This window comes from Neofelis nebulosa, chromosome 3 (assembly GCF_028018385.1).
Source record: "Neofelis nebulosa isolate mNeoNeb1 chromosome 3, mNeoNeb1.pri, whole genome shotgun sequence".
In the NCBI taxonomy this organism is placed as follows: Eukaryota; Metazoa; Chordata; class Mammalia; order Carnivora; family Felidae; genus Neofelis; species Neofelis nebulosa.
In genome coordinates, this window is record NC_080784.1 from 194,512,101 (window position 1) to 194,524,328 (window position 12,228).

At 45.5% G+C, this 12,228-nt stretch overlaps 1 protein-coding gene across 11 annotated transcripts in view; it reads left to right on the forward strand.

Annotated features, from left to right (window-relative positions):
* The window catches only part of LDB2 (LIM domain binding 2), a 384,443-nt gene that overhangs the window by 104,626 nt on the left and 267,589 nt on the right, over positions 1-12,228 (forward strand). The window contains exon 1 of one of the 11 annotated variants that reach the window (XM_058723020.1): positions 4,497-4,623. The exons of the other annotated variants lie outside the window; for them this stretch is intronic. Within the exon in view, the coding sequence (XP_058579003.1) occupies positions 4,534-4,623 (90 nt within the window). The 5' untranslated portion in view covers positions 4,497-4,533. Of the gene's footprint in view, positions 1-4,496; positions 4,624-12,228 lie in introns of those variants that run through there. 11 annotated transcript variants of the gene reach the window in all.

The window sequence follows — 12,228 nt, forward strand, 5'->3', positions numbered from 1 at the left end:
ATTTTATCATCTCACATCATCCCGAGGAGAAGGTGAGTGAGTACAGTACAGTAAGATATTTTGAGAGAGAGAGAGAGAGTCCACATTTACATAACTTTTGTTACAATATACTGTTATAATTGTTCTATTTTATTATTGGTTATTGTTAATCTCTTACTGTGCCTAATTTATAAGTAACTTTGCCATGGGTATGTATGCACAGGAAAAAAATAATATATATAGGGTTCATTACCATCCGTGGTTTCAGGCATCCACTGGGGATCCTGGAATGTATCCCCACAGATAAGGTGAGGGGGGGGACTACTATAAAGAAAATTGCAAAATCAAGATGGAGATTGATGTACTCTTCTTCTCCAAAATTGGGAATTCATCTATATGCGTCTCTAAAAAGTTAGTACATTTCAAAAGAATTATTGCAGGGGCGCCCAAGTGACTCGGTCGGTTAGGCATCTGACTCTTGATTTTGGCTCAGGTCATCTCGCAGTTTGGGAGTTCAAGCCTCCCATCGGGGTTTCTCTGTCTCCCATTCTCTCTGCCCCTCCCCCTCTTGCTCTCTCTCTTTCTCAAAAGTAAATAAACATTTTTAATAACAAAAAGAATTATTGCATATAAAACACGTTTGGAGCTTCAAGTCTTAACCACATAAGTGGATCATTCCGTGTGAATCACTGAAATGTTCAAGTTAGTGGCTAAATGAACGTATAGAAGTTATTGTGTTTCTGGAGATTATAGGTAAGCACTTCATGATACCTGAAGGGTCCATTTATAATCTTCAATAAAGTGTTAGTTTATCCATACGCAGCAACCAACCCCCTCTGCAACAGCAAGAACCAGAGAGGTGCTGCAACAAATTACTTGATTAGCTATCTTTCAAAATTAAATTGGTTCTGATCTGAATGTTGTTAAAAAAAAAAAAAAAATCTAAGGCCTGGGGAAGATTACAGTGTTTATAAATCAAAACCAGCTGATTCTGGTTGTAATGGCATTTTGCTCAAAAAAAAAAAAAAATTCTGATTTGACAATTCCCCTTTCAGGTTTGAGTCCATTACAAATGTGAAAAATAGACAAGGTGTTAAAAAGAATAAAGAACAGGTTTTATCATAGAAATTCTGAAACGCCCTTAACTGTTGAGGTGGTTTGAGATGTTGGCTGGGCTATCTATGGAGAATCTAATTCAGCAGTTGGTAAGGACAGGTAGTTATGAAAATAGGGGCAGTTCCATAGAGCATAGAAGAACGTAGGTCACTGATCAGATAGGATACTAAGGAAGGCCTGGCGTAAAGATACAGGCAGTTTTCATCTGCACACAGCACTAAATCCTGGGTTGCCTATTTGTGTCTTTGTTGAGGACAGCACGATTTAACAAGAGGCCCTTTTAGAGTTGCACCATTGCTTTGAGTTCTAGGCATTTTTCTGCTTCTGGTTTATTCCCCAAAGTAAGTTTGCAAGAGTGTTAAGCTTAGCTGCCGGCTGGTTACCTGGAACAACAGCCAGAAAAGTCAGAGGAAATGTTGGTCCTAGCCAGGGGTTCTCTGGATGGCGACCACAGGACATTCTAACATCAGAATCTTTCCTCCTGGTTATCAAGGAAAAAAATATATTAGTTTCAGCAGCTACTTTGTATTATGTTCTGGGGTGGGGGCGGTGACAAGACTGAGGGGTCATTCAGATGTGAGTCCCAATCCTGCCTTTATTCCTTCACGGACTTATCATGCTGGGTCAACTGACTAGGCTCTCCGGGTCTTGGCTGGTAAAAGGCAATGGATAAAACTGCCGACAGCTGATACTGAGAATGTGCTGCAAGGATTGTATGCCTGGTAGTTAACGGGTGCTTTAATCACTGGTTACTGTTATTGACTGTAGAACTTTGAAAGGCACAGGGGCAACATTGCATTGGAGGTCACCTGCTGTATGTCCTCCAGCAGGTAACTAAAACACTCTGGGCCTCAGTTTCCTCATCTGTGAAACAAGGGTAACTATACTCATCTCAGGGTTTTCTGTGAAGGTCCAATGAAAGGTTAGTGAGCTTCTAGAATATGTGGGTTCTAGAATATCCCTGAGTACGTGGATTCATGGTGGTTGTGTTATTTTTGTTATTGGGTGAGACTGCCAGCAAAAACAACTTAATGAAATTCCCCATCACCTTATTCTGTTCCATTGATTTCATGGCATCTGAAAGTTTTGCTTATCTTATTTCTTGTCTCGCTTCCCTCCTAGAATATAAGTTCATGAGGTCAGGGAGCCTTTAGTTGTCTGGTTCACTGCAATTCCCTGCACCTTTCACATCAATGTCTGACTCATCTTGAGTCCTCAATAAATATTTGTAGCATGAATGAATGAATGAATGAATAGAGATTTAGGCGGAACACCACTTTCTCCATCCCTTGGGGATCCCTGGAGCACCGCGCAGTAGCTGTCTGTCCAGCCGCTGCCCAGGGCCTGATGGATTGTTCTGCTGTGTGCATCATTCTCTGAGAAGATTCTCTCCACCTCTCGGCATCTTCTCCGGCCACCTCCTACTCCTGCCTGCTCCCCCTCCCCCACCCTGTGTGTGCTCAGGGAATGCAAACTAATTTAACCAAAGCCAAACATAATTAGGGGAGTAAATCTGCTGTTGCCGCTGCTGGAACAGCAGAGAAAAAAAAAAAAAAATCATAAGAGTTCATTCCGAAATGAAATCCGGTCTGGCAGCTTTTTGGACCCCCTACTGGGCGCGTAATGGCTGCGCTGCTGAGGGCCGCCCCCTTCCCCACTAGCCCTACCGGAAAGAGTTAATTGCAGGGTGGTGCCCCTTTGCTGCCTGCAGTGTCAGGACAACATCCGCCCTACACATTCCCTGCTTCTCGAAGATTCGCCCTTGGTGTCCTTTGAAAGAAGGCAGTTCCCAATCCCAAGCTGTTTCTTCCCTTTATCCATTTGTTCCTGAGCTCATTCATTCATTTTTTTTTGTGGTTATTAATGTTCATCTAACTTCTGCTATTTGCCAGGATGTGCTGGGTGTTAGAATTACAGCAGAGAGCAGAAGCTGGTTCCGGGGGGAACTCTGTTGGGGATGGGGTGTCTTAGGAGCCTACACGTTTTGGAAGACTGGTCTAGAATCTAAGCTGCCTCTTGGTTTCTCTTGGTTTCCGGTTAGACGTTTCGATAGGCCCCACCCTGTGGATCGTCCAGAGACGGGATGATTCTGCGTTTGAAAAATAAACACAGCAAGCACTTACCTTGACTTTATGTTCATCTGGGCTGCTTGAGGTGGAGAAATGTGACACAGACAACGCACAGCCCCCTCTTCTCCCTTCCCATCACCCCTCCCCCTCCCCCCCAAATCCTTCCTAAGCCAGCCCTGGGCATCCTACCCCCCCTGGGGGTCACAGCCTCATCTTAATAGAATGGGAAGGAGCAACATGGCCACTCCTACCATGGCTGAAGGGCAGTAAGGAAGACCTCAGGACTTTCTTGCCCTTTTTAAAAATTTTTTTAAGTTTATTAATTTATTTTGAAAGAGAGAGAGCAGGGGAGGGGCAGAGAGAGAGAGAGAGAGAGAGAGAGAGAATCCCAAGCAGGCTCCATGCTCTAGCACAGAGCCTGACGTGGGACTTGGTCTTACAAACGGTGAGGTCATGACCTGAGCTGAGATCACTTAACTGACACTTAACACATAACTGACCTAGCCACCCAGGTGACCTAGGTCTAGCTTTTTTAAAGCTAGAGAGCACACATCTGTCTGAGTCCTGATGCTCAAATCCCCCCTTAAAGATCAAACTTCCATGCTCTACGGGGAGTGCCCATCAGACACGGAAGAAGGGAAGCATTTCTGCAGCCGGGCAGCAGGGGAGCCATGAGATACACTTACCCCACATCCCAAGCTTTCACCCCTACCTAAGCCGCGGGAAGCAAATCTCAATTCAGGTCCTTGCGTTCCTCTTGCTAGTAACAATATTAACAATGTATCGAGTGCTTGTCTGCCGTGGGCCGTGCACTTCGTTAAGCCCTTTAGTTATGGAAGTGCACTGAATCCTTACCGTAGTGCTACAAGACAGGAAAATGTTCCCACGTTTTGAATAAAAATCAGGGCCGGTCAGTAGGAAGTGACGCCTTCTAAATAAACTAGGGTTCATGTAGAGCTAGGGTTGGAAGGGAGGTATGCCCCTATTTTGCTCTTCTGGCACGCTGGGTTTCACTTACAATGAGTCTTATCACACTGTATTTGTATTACCTCCTTATTGTGTATTCTCTCAGTCAGCCGTATACTTTTTGAGGCAGGGCTGTGTCCTTACGGTTCCGCCTGTGTCCCCACCCTGGGCACAGCTGGCCACCACACATTTACCGTGTGAAAAAGGAAGCAAATGAATGAATGCCTCTTCAGCACCTGGTACCTCCTCCCCTCTCTAGAGCAGCCTTGAGAACATCAGAGGGAAGATTTTCACTTCCGTTTTGTGGTGTAATTTATTTAAATATCAACAAATGATTCCCCTCCCTTTCAGTGCTCATAAGGCAACTCTGCTTCTGAGGTAAGACGGCAGAGGGAAGAGAGGCATGCTGGGTCATCACTCTGCCAGAGGCGGGGATGCCTTCGTGAATGATTCAGGAGCAGGGTCTGCAGGACTTGGAACTCCATTCTGTATGGTAAGGAGAGGCAGACGTCCCTGGATTTGGGTGTGACATGTGTAGTATTTTCCAAGGACAGGAAGGCTCGACGATTTGAGGAGTTCCCAGTTGTTCTAAGTCTTATGTCAACACTGTTAAGGAGGAGACAATGCAGCAAGAGAACTTCTTGTCCTGAGAGTGTGATTTCTCCCTTTTCTTAAATCTTTTTTATTTTTTAATTTTTTTCAATGTTTGTTTACTTACTTATTTATTTATTTATTTATTTATTTATGAGAGAGAGAGAGAGAGAGAGAGGGGGGGGCAGAGAGGCAGAGAGAGAGAGGGAGACACAGAATATAAAGCAGGTTCCAAGCTCTGAGTTGTCAGCATAGAGCCCGATGCGGGGCTTGAACCCAGGAGCTGTGAGATCATGACCTGAGCCAAAGTCAGCCGGCTTAACCGACAGAGCTGCCCAGGCACCCCTTCTTAAATCTTTTTTAAAAAGATATTTATTTATTTTGAGAGAGAGAGAGAGAGAGAGAGAGAGAGAGAGATAATGCAAACAGGGAAGGGTGGAGAGAGAGGGAGAGAAAGAATCCCAAGCAGGCTCCATATGTTGGAGCAGAGTCCACCATGGGGCTCAATCTCACAAACCTCAACATCATGACCTGAGCTGAAATCAAGAATCAGATGCTTGACCTACTGAGCCGCTCAGGTGCCCCTCACCCCTGCTTAAATCTTAATGTCTGTGCTGAGCTTTTGAACCTTAGAATATGCTGCCGTAATTTCTGTTTGAATGTGTGTTTTTTCACGTGTGCCCATTGCCACCCAGTCAGGGAGACTGAAAGTTCATTTATGGTAGGACCTGTGTGCAGTCCCTAGGCTCCAGTTTCTCAGTACAGAAGAAATTTTTAGTGTAAGGGAGGAAGATAATCTTTTTCCTCTTAGAATCCTGGATTCTCTGATTGGGGCTCTGCAAAATAGGCCAAATGAAAGACACATTTGCAAGAGAAAAACAAACAAGTTGATTAACATTTTCATTGTGCATATACATGGGAGCACTCAGTGATGAATAACTCAAAGAGGTGGTTAGAACTTGGGCTTATATAGCATCTTAAAAGAACAGTACATTTGTTGAGAAGTGCCAAGACAAAGGAAAAGGACTTCATACTTCTGGGGTGACAGTTGTGGGAAGGTAAAAATATAGGGGAACAAATGGGAAGATCAGGTCTTTGCTAGCTAGCAAAGTTTATTATGTAGTTTCCTCTGGGGCTGTTTCTGGCCTAAGATGGGTCTAGAGTTGTCTCAGTGATTGACTTCTGTCCTTCCTGGTGAAGGAGGGAGGATCACCTTTATAAATTTATGTCTTGCTTTTAGTCGTATGGGGTAAGGCACAGAGCTTTCTTGTATCTGCTTCCTCTCAATTGCCTTCAGCTCAAAATTATCCTCAGGCCAAAGTGGCATAGTCTTGGGGTGGCGGATTCTAGTCGTCTCCAGTAGTCAGCAAATATGTGTTAGTTACCCCTGAGGGCCAGGTGCTACATGGCTGCTGTAGTGAGCACAACAGATAAAAATGTCTGCTGCATTGTGGTCACATTCTACTTGGGGTAAGACAGACGATAAACAAACATAGAGGGGAGCAGATGCTCCAAACTTTTGTGGTCGGTAATGATGCCGACTTCAGCATTTGCCAGCTCTGCTAATGAGTCTCCCTGGAAACTTGAGTGGTTGATAAGAGGGTTAAGAACCTAGAAAAGTCATACTGGTAGATCCACCAACTTATGAGTTACAGACGCCTGTGGATCATGATGGATAGAGGGTTCTATCAATTACAACCTGGCTAGGAAGAAATTCAATTAAAATGTATATGTTTAAACTTTCTTCTTAAGGTATTTGTTCCAGAAAGCAGAGCTCCCTTTTAGTGGTTGTTAATATCAGGAAATGAATATCTGATTACATTTTTCTAAGGCGAGTCCCTTAGCAGCAGGTGGAATCTCATCTTATCATATCTTCTGCATAATTCATTTTGGGGAAAGTCCCTTGAGTTTTGCTCTCAGAACTTGAGGAGACAAATGAAGCTGGTTGGGGGTCGTGAGAGTTTTTAACCTTTCTGGATAAGCAAAAATACTAATGTGATTCCGGGAACAGACCCTGAAATGTGGATTTCTTGAGTAACGACAGAGGAGCTAGGTCATTCTCTCAGCTGGTGTGGGTGTGGAGGGGGAGGGGAGACAGCAAGCCAGCAGCCACGTGCGAGCCTGCCTGCCAGCCCGCGAATATGTCCTCCACGCCGTCCTGCTTATTCATCCTGCGTGTCTCCAGAACCACTTCCCACGCTTGGCTAGAGCTTATTATCGACGGAACATTATAGAACATTGTTTTCTCTGCTTTCACCCCATGCAGAGCCTTCCCTGCCACTGAAGTCACAGCTAGACGATGCTTGCACGTTACAGTTTGGCCTGTTCGTGGAACCAGAACGGGCACTTGCAACTGTGTATTACGGTGATGTGTCCATCCTTACCGCCAAGCCCCTGTGTATCTCAGCGGAGCGCGAGGGGTTCCCCTGGGAGTTGACCTTGCCCTCTTCTGTGGTGGCCTTGGCCCTGGAACTAGGGCCCTGGAAGTGACTGGGAAAAGGTTGGAATGGACTTGGGCTTTCTTCCCTCTCTGCTCTTTCTGAGCACTGGGGTTACTGTGGCCTGGGGTCTTTGGGTCATTTAACCACCCAGAGAATTTCTTCTAGGCTTTTAAAAGACAAATGCATATTTACGAAATTGGGGGCATTAAAGATACACATGCATGTATACGTTTAACTTTACATGGTGCTTCTTTCTTCACTATTCTATCGGAAGCATCTTCCCATGTCGTTATTAACAATTGAAAAATACCTCTTTTCCTCAATCGTAAGGCAACACCCATCGCCTTAGTTTATTTGGGCTTCTATAACACAGTGCCACAGACAGAAAAACCACAGAAATTTATTTCTCACAGTTCTGGAGGCTGGAGTCCAACATCAGGGTGCCAGTACGGCAGGGCTCTGGTGAGGACCCACCCCTACCTGCAGACCACCTTCTTCTTACTGCTGGGACCCTACGTGGCGGAAGGAAGGAAGGGGCTAGGGAGAGCTCTGGGGTTTCTTTATAAGGGCACTGATCCCACTCATGAGGCTCCACCCCCACGACCTAAGCAAAGCCCTTACCTCCTGGTACCAGTACATCGGACAGTAGGTTTCAGCTTATGAATTTTGGGAGGACACAAGCATCCAGATCAGAGCAGCCATTTATTACAGAAAATTAGATACTGTAGGGGAACAGAGAATATTTAAGGGTGGCAGGTGCAAAGGGATGTGGCAATTTATGCCTCGGGAGCCAGACCTCCAACTAAACGGGATCTTTTAGCACTGCTAAAACGATATTTTCTGTCACTACTTTAGGGAGAATGTAAAGATGGGCAGGAGCTCTTGTGGTCTGGAATGGGCCAGGGATAGAGTTGTGGGCAGAAGCTGGAAGGAAAGAGATTGATAAACTACCATCGCACGTTGAGATTAGAACCCAGGGAGCCCTGCCTTGTCTACTGAGGAATTTGAACTTTTTTTTTTAGGTAGGGAATTTTGTTCAAGACTCTGACCAGTGGAGAGAAGGATTAGGTGTGGGCTTAAATCAAAGCTCAGTGTTCTTGATTCGCAGACTTTGGCCACCTTGACCTCTGAAACCATTTCCGGGTTTTGAGCCATTCTTCATGAACGGAAGAAAGAAATGAACTGAGGCTGTTGACATAGACTCCCAGGCGTGGGACCTGTCTCTGAGACCCTGGAAAGCGATGGTGCTTTCTATCTCCCTCTGAAGACTGCATAACGATCTGGAAGTTTGGGATGCTGGTGTCCCGCGCTCCTTTAGAAATCACTTGATCTGGTGTATAACCCCATAATTGTGCAGATCGAAAAAAAGATCCACGGAGTGGAGCAAATTAGAGAGACACAGCAATGGCTGTAAGCGCTCATCTTTGTGAGTGAGATGCCTGTCTGTCTAGGCCTTGCTGTCTTCATCTGTAAAATGGGACAACAGAGTACTTGCCTCGCAATGTTGTTGATGGGTTTAAATAGCACAGGGCACGAGCATGAATATTTAGTGTTGGTGCTTGGCGCATGTAAAAAAGTGTTCAGACAGCGGTAACTATAATCACTATCGTCATCACACATTATCATCGTTATCGTTATTATTCCTGTAGTGGAGGTAATCTAACATTAGTGGTATTGATGAAATCTAATGTCAAATGGCCAGTAAAAGGAAAATCTCGAATCATTGCCGTGAGCACAGAAACAAGTCCTTAAGCATAGCTCCCTGCCTGCTGGTAATCCTCCTGATCTAACATTTTCCATCCCAAGGCCCTGGAAGATGATTTTTCAGAAATAATTCAATTTCATACCCATTCTTGGGAGGGCCATGGGGCGCTCCATGATTGGGTTATGATGATGAAGTATTTGTTCCTGCCCTGGCCTCTTTGATACGGTGGTGGAGTTAGCCTACTGATTCCTTTCATCCTCGGGCAGAGAAACAGGACTTCCTGTATGTGGCCATGTTTCAAGTAGGATTAGGACATGGGTTTTAGAGACTTCAGCTCTGTCCCAGAGCACGTCTGTACCTTCTCCCATTCTTCCACCTGGTCATAAAACACTTCCCAGTAGTGCCCTGTATTTCCAGCAACCCGGCCCTCCCAGATGAGCACTTCTGGCGACTGTGATTTGCACACACGTGCACACGTGCAGGGCTCTCTCCTGTCCGCCTGGATCAGAGGGGGTGGAGGTGATAGACACTTGGCCAAGGGAGGAAAGGAAAGCAAGATCCGACACCGTCGGGAATGTGCCAAGCTCTTCACAGATACTCACTCTTTGTGAGGTTGGGGGCTCGATAAAGGCTGGGGGGATTTAAGTCACCAAAGAAGTGTTTTCAGCCTTCCACCCACTTGTTTATGAGTTGACCACAAGGCAGTGTGGGTCCCAGACGCGTGGAGCTGTCTTCCTCTGGCAGGGGTCTGTCTACTTTGCCTCTGCAGGGCAGGAAAGCCCGAGACTTTTCTAGTTCACTCGTGCCCACAGGACAGGTAAGAAGATGTAGGTCCTTTTTATGAAACACAGGCCCAGGGGGGCAATATGCAAATGTGTGCCCTTGAAGACCTCGTAGTTTAGACTGGAGCCTGAAGCTGCGTGAACAGATTTAGGATGGGCGGAGAGTACAGAGACCTGTGGAGTCAGCCATGGTGGGTCTGAGTCCTGGATGTGCTTTAGTTGTTCTTGGCCTCAGTTTCCCTATCTGGAAAATGAGACAAGGGATAATCTATCTCAGAATTGTCCTGGGGATTAGGTGTGAGGTATGCAAAGTGCTGGTACCATATATCGGCTAGACCTTCCAGCAGCTAGTCACTCTTCAACAAACTGCATTCGGTCTTCTTTCTTTCTTTTTTTTCCGCTATAGAGAGCTTAAGTTTTACGTGATAGGTAGTAGTGATATTATGCTCATGTCACCGATGAGGAGATCAAAACACAGAAGTTAAGTCACTTGCCCAAATCATACACTAAGTAAGGAGCAGAGCTGGGATACGTACCTAGGGATCTGACCCTGAGCCCATGTTCTTAACCACTGTGCTACCCTGCCTTCTACAGGAGGGCTGGCAAGTTCAAAGGCACTGAGGTGGCCCGTAGGGGGTGTGTGCAGGCATAATGAGGTATGGCTAGACTAACGTGTGTGCAAGAGGACGTAGATGGAAATGAGGACTGAGAAGTGATAGTGACCATCTGGATTGCTGAGGGCCTATGGACGATTCTAGAGATTTCTTTGTCGTCTACATCAATTGGAAAGCTACTAGGAGGGTTTTTGTAGAGAAGGGACATGATCTGTGTTGAACTCCGTGTTTTTACTCCCCTCTCTCCTGCTTAACCCTGGCAGGCAGTTATTGAATGTTTAATGCATGCTTTATTGGGCTAAGCACTTTGTGTGCACTTTCTTATTTAATGCTTAAGGCAAATTTCTGAGGTGGGAAACACCAGCCCCAATCTACAGATGAGGAAACTGAGGCTTAGCAAGTTTCAATAATTGGCTAAAGGTCACATAGCTCGTGGAGAGTATAGTTAAGTTTGTGTTAAAAAAAAAAAAAAAAGTAGTGTTTGGTTCTGAAACCAGAGCCCTTCCCCTCCCTTCCCCTCCCTTCCATCTCCAAAGAGTTCCTTGTATACTATTGTTTTTCCATCCTGGTCCGCAGACTGTGTTCCAAATGGGCCACATCTCATTTACAGAGAGGGCTCTAAGAACTGAGTTAGTACTCCACAGCAGGCCCATCAAATATGAGGAGAGGGGACTTCTCGTAACACCACCCGGCATTATAGTTCACCGAGCTCCCTCGCCGGTACAGATGAGGAAGGGGGGAGGGATGACAACAGCACTTGTGAAAATTAAGACTCTCTAAGCTGGTTGACCTGGATTCTAGTTCCAGGTTGTGTGATCTTAAGCACCGACACTCAGCCAGCTGTAATCAAGACTGTCTACGAATTGTGTTTTAATGTCTGTCTTCCCATATCCCTTCATTTCTTGCTGTGTCCCCATTCCCTGGAGTGGTGTTTGACACATAGCAGAAGCCCGATGACTATTTGCCGAATGAAAAATAAAAAGAGCCAGCCGTCATGGAGTGTTTTCTTCCCTACCAGACCCGTCCCGTGCACTGTCCCATGTCATTTAATCATCACAACTGCTTAAGGGTAGATAGCATTGTCATCATCTCCATTTTAGAGATTAGGAAATTGAGGCCAGCAAGTCGTGGCAACTTGCTAAGGTCACATGGATAACTACTTAATGAAGGTGGCCTGAGTTTCAATGTCCTTGAATGTAAAATGAGAGATCTGAATTAGCTCGTGTCGAAGGGTCCTTCCAGTTCTAAAATTAGATATAAAGAGCCTGACTCGCAGGGCAGTGCTCTTTCGTCTCAATCTCATTGTCTACCTATAACTCAGAGGAGGAAAATTTCAGGGCAGATGCATGGTTTTCACAAAGCTCATTTTCTATCTTTCTTGTGTTCCCCTTTTCAGGGAAACGCAACGGGAAGAATGAGTTAGTGTGGCGATCTAGCTGTGGGGGGCAGTGAGCTAGAGGGGAATCTCTTTGCAAAACTTGGCTTAGGTGGCCCAGGGATTTGAACTTGTGTCCCTGCTGGCAGGACTTCTCGCTGCTGCTCAGATGAGCAATGGTTGTGCAATTTGCTCTCCCTGCCCAAGGGCACCACAGGATGCCTGATCTTCTTGAAACCGCTCTCATTTAAGAATCTGTCTTTTTTGAAGTACATGTGTCATCTGAAACCTTTTATGGCTTTATGGAAATCTAAATGCGCTTGCTAAGTGCGGATGGCCCAGGTTTATGTGTCTTTTTCCCCTCACACTGTTATCCGCATAGGAAGGAGACTGGGTGGCAAGTTAAATGTCTGTTTCACTTTAGTGGTGCCATCTTGGATGATGAGAAAACATGAAAACCCAGGCCCCGGAGAAAGAGTTCAAAGACCCAGAGATGATTAGCTTGAAGAAGAGGAAGGGTCATGGGAACCATGGCTGTGTCCCCCAGTGTTTGACTGCTACTTTTTTCTTTTTTAAGAGACTAATATTTA